Source organism: Phaethon lepturus, unplaced genomic scaffold (genome assembly GCF_000687285.1).
Source record: "Phaethon lepturus isolate BGI_N335 unplaced genomic scaffold, ASM68728v1 scaffold16672, whole genome shotgun sequence".
Lineage (NCBI taxonomy): Eukaryota > Metazoa > Chordata > Aves > Phaethontiformes > Phaethontidae > Phaethon > Phaethon lepturus.
The window spans coordinates 34,751-38,462 of record NW_010524217.1 but is presented as its reverse complement, the minus strand read 5'-3'; the positions used below and the strand labels follow the sequence as shown (position 1 = coordinate 38,462).

The following is a 3,712-nucleotide window of genomic DNA, read 5'->3' as shown; positions in this document are numbered from 1 at the left end:
AGCGCCAAAACCGTGATGGGAACTAATAAATCCGTGGTGGCTCTAGGGAGGAGGCGAGGCACTGCTGGGAACCGTGCGGATGTATAGCTCCGGCCGAGATACAGGTCCGGGAGCACTCCACTGTGAGGTCACCCCGGAGCAGTAGCTCAGGTGTCCTGGGGGAGCCGGGGGACGGCTGGGGTGGGACATCGTCCTCCTTCACCATTCCTCTCCAATTTCCATGTTTCTTGGTGCCCGTGCATTCAACTGCAGAGTTTTGGGAAGAAAACTCCATCTGTGGGGCCCTGGAGGAGAAGGTGCTCCTTGGGACGCCTCCTCTGGGAAGCAGGTCCAAGACGACTGAGTGCCTTTTGGGTGCCCTGCCCCGACTGTTTTGCTTTTGGCCTTGTGAGTTTGAAAGGAAGCAGTGATACTTATTTTTTCCTGCTGCAGCGCCGCGGATCCCGCACCCCTGTGGATCAGATGTCGTGAACCGTTTCTGGGCTGAGCTGGTTTTTCAGGTGAGTAGGGCATGAGACGGTGCTTGGCCTGGCGCTGCCATGGCACCAAGAGCGCGGCTGCCGGTGTCAGCTCTGCAGGGCTTGGTTTTGCTGCACCTCTGCTCGCTGGGGTCGAGCAGAGCGGAGCCGCCCGCAGTTCCTACCAGGATGTGGCTTTTTGTTTGCCATGAAGCTGAGCAAGCAGCAGCTGCCATGAGTGACTTTTTTTTGGACAAAGTGTGTTTATAACACAGAGGTAAAGGTGAATTGTTTACTTCAGCCTTTGCTTTCAAACCTACCTCCCTTAAAAGTCTCGGGGGAGCGTCGCAACCACTCCTTGTGACCAGAGCTGTGTTTCAAGGGAGAATAAAACACAAACAACTCTCCTGTGGTGGCTTGTGTTGCAACTCCCCAGAGTGATCGTGCTTGGTGGGTGAAAACAAGCAGGAGGCATTTGCCAGGCTGCTGTGTCCCACAGTCAGCACGAGAGAGAAAAGATGGCAAAGAAAACAGGAAGCCTTGGTTGGGCTTATAATAACTCTTTTAACGTAAAAAAAAAAAAGTCTACAAGAAATACCGGTAATTCATTGCACCTGAATGTGTTGAGCTTTTTCTGGCTGGGTCGTCAGCTTTCTCTGAGCCCCTCTATGTGCTCGGATTCCAATGGAGGGCTCAGCTCTGAACTGGTATGGTTCTTGTTTGGGTTATTAAAGGACTGGACTTCTAGAGTTTTTGACAAAGTGGCTGCCTTGGTCACAGTGTCAGGTCTGGTATCTATAAAAGATAAATTATTTGATTATGGTCCCCTAATCCCAGTACTGTAGAGCTGTTGGGTGGTGCGGGCTCCCAGCATGGTTTTTGGCCTCTCCTGGAGGCAAGGCTGGTCGTGAACAGTATGGCTGGTTCTGGGGAGATGGGGACAGTGCCTCTCTGTCCTCCCTCCATAACCACCTCATTCCCAAGAGGCACTGAAGCAGTGTGATTTGTACCTGCTGACCAATTGGAGCAGGCTGATGCAACGTGGGACTAATATACAGGAGGTTTTGGAGGAGGGGCTGCACTGTCTTTAAGCTTCGCGCATAAGAGGAATTGGAAGTGGGTATGTTTTGCTGCAAATAAATAGCTTTAGAGAGTGATTGCTTGTCTGACTGCTAGCTTAACTCTCCTCCTTTTTTTTCTTCTCTCTTCTTGCCACTAGTGCATCAGGAAGCATGGAGCACCAAGTGTCCATCATGTCCGACTGGGTGCTTCTTGGACTGATTGCAGCACTGGTCATGCTGCTGCTGTTGACCATCTTCGGTTTCGTTGTCTACTCGGGGCTCTTCACTGAGGTGGTTGTGAGTGCTGGCTCCCCGCCTGTCGGAAACATCACGCTGGCCTACAAGTTCCGAGTGGGCCCGTATGGCGAATCTGGGCAGCTCTTCACAGACGGCTGCAGCATCTCTTCGAAGCTCTGCTCCATCGGCGTCTACTATGACAACCCTCACACGGTAAGGTGTGCCCGGTGGGGCCGGCAAGCTCTTGTGTTCCGTGTTCCTGGCTCGGGATGCTCCCCGATTGTATTTCAGGCACTTGCAGCTCATCCTCTGTAGATGAGCACTGAGGTTCACAAGGTCTCCCAGATGTGCAGAGGATGCTCTGTGGGGAAAGACACCTGAAAGCAGATGGTTTCTTGGATAACCCTAACTGGAAGGCATTGGGCAAGCAATGCTGAACAAGTTATCAGCAGGATAACGGATCTGGTGAAGCAGCAGAGGTCAATGTCCATGACCCCAAGGTGAGGAATTCCTTAGCAGATCCTCTGGCTGCAGGAAGTGCAGCCGAGGCTCCTTCTGGACTTGCAGCTCTGTGGTTGAAAGCAGATGGTCTCTTCAGTGAGCTGTGTCCTCATCCATACTCCTCTTGTATCTAGTGCTTTCATGTATTTCTGAGCTTCCGTGTAGTCTTTACATCCCCCAAGAGTTCTTACTGAAACATCAGGTGGTGCATGCTGAGGGCTCTTGTCTGATGAAACAATTACTCCATGATGCTCTTCAGGCTGCGAGGTGAGCAGAAAGTGCACTGCCTGATGGCTACCAGCCAGAGCTAAGTGCTCTGGTGGGTATGTTCCAGGGCAAGGGGCAAACAAAAGTGCATCAGAACTTGCTGGGGGGTGAGGAGCCTGGCTGCTGATGCTTGGTGGCACTGGGGTCTCCCGTTATTGGCATGTGGGCATTTGTCTGTGGCAGACAGCCTGGCTCCCCAGTAATTCTGCAGTAGCTAGTGTGACCGTGGAGGAATGCTGAGGGGGGTGGGGGTGACGATGGTGGGGTGGCCAGCAGCCCTGTGCCTGTGCTTGGGCACGTGTGCTGGGAGCTGGCGTGGGGCACAGTGCTTGGGCTGATAGCTCTCGCCCAGTGCTTCTGCTCTGGGAGTGACTGGCCCTGCTTTAGGAACCCTCGTGGGCCGCATAGTACCTGCCCCTGCTTCATTGCTTGCAAGGTGGTGCTTCCAAGGGTTGGACCTGCTTAGAGGGAACTTGTCCATGAAAACATAGTGCTGAGTGGCTTCTTGGAGTACTGTGGCAGGAGCATACCAGAGGTGAGAAAACACTGAGCTGACCGTGCTCAGCAGAGCCTGGGGCACTCATCCACCTTGTGTCTTTGTGTCCTGTGGTGCGCTGATTTACTTTTACCTTCCAGTTCTTGCTTCTGGATCATGGGAGGCGGAGAAGAGACACCCTGCAGTGCCTCTTCCTGGCTTGGGACGGAGGATGGTAAAGAGGACTTCCCCCCTGCCCTGGGATGAGCCGGGCAGAGGCAAGGTTCAACTAGATGCGCGTGGACACTTTTGTCTGCAAGAAGTGTTGTGTTTGGAGTGGGTGAGGGATGGGAGCCATGGAGATTACCTGGTGTGCTAGGCCCATGTGGTCGGAGTCGCCAGTTCCCCCGCTACTAATTTGTGTCCTTGTCCTTGTGTCGAGGTCCTCTTCTGGAGCAGAGAACCCCAGTGCTGCTGTTTCTTCCCCTGGCATCTCTGGGGGTGGAGTGGGGCAAGTCGATGCTGTCGGAAGGGCTCAGCATCCATGCTTGGTGCTGCCCTGCTCCAGGGACGTGATATGGACATGCCTGCAGTTGCCTTGCAAACCTTTTCTGTTTGGGTGCCATGCCTTGTCTCTCTGTTTGCCGAAGCATGGGCTAGTGAAAGCTCCTACTGCTGTGGCCCGCAGGTACTGATAAGGATATTTGCAGTGA

General features: G+C 53.6%; 1 protein-coding gene across 1 annotated transcript in view; it reads left to right on the top strand.

Annotated features, from left to right (window-relative positions):
- Positions 1–429: 429 nt before the first annotated feature.
- TEX264 (testis expressed 264) overlaps positions 430–3,712 on the top strand; it is a gene marked incomplete at its 3' end in the record, with an annotated part of 34,194 nt that continues 30,911 nt past the window's right edge. Inside the window, exons 1-2 of the mRNA XM_010282374.1 lie at positions 430–500; positions 1,678–1,969. Coding sequence (XP_010280676.1) covers positions 1,691–1,969 — 279 coding nt within the window. The remainder of the gene's footprint in view (positions 501–1,677; positions 1,970–3,712) is intronic.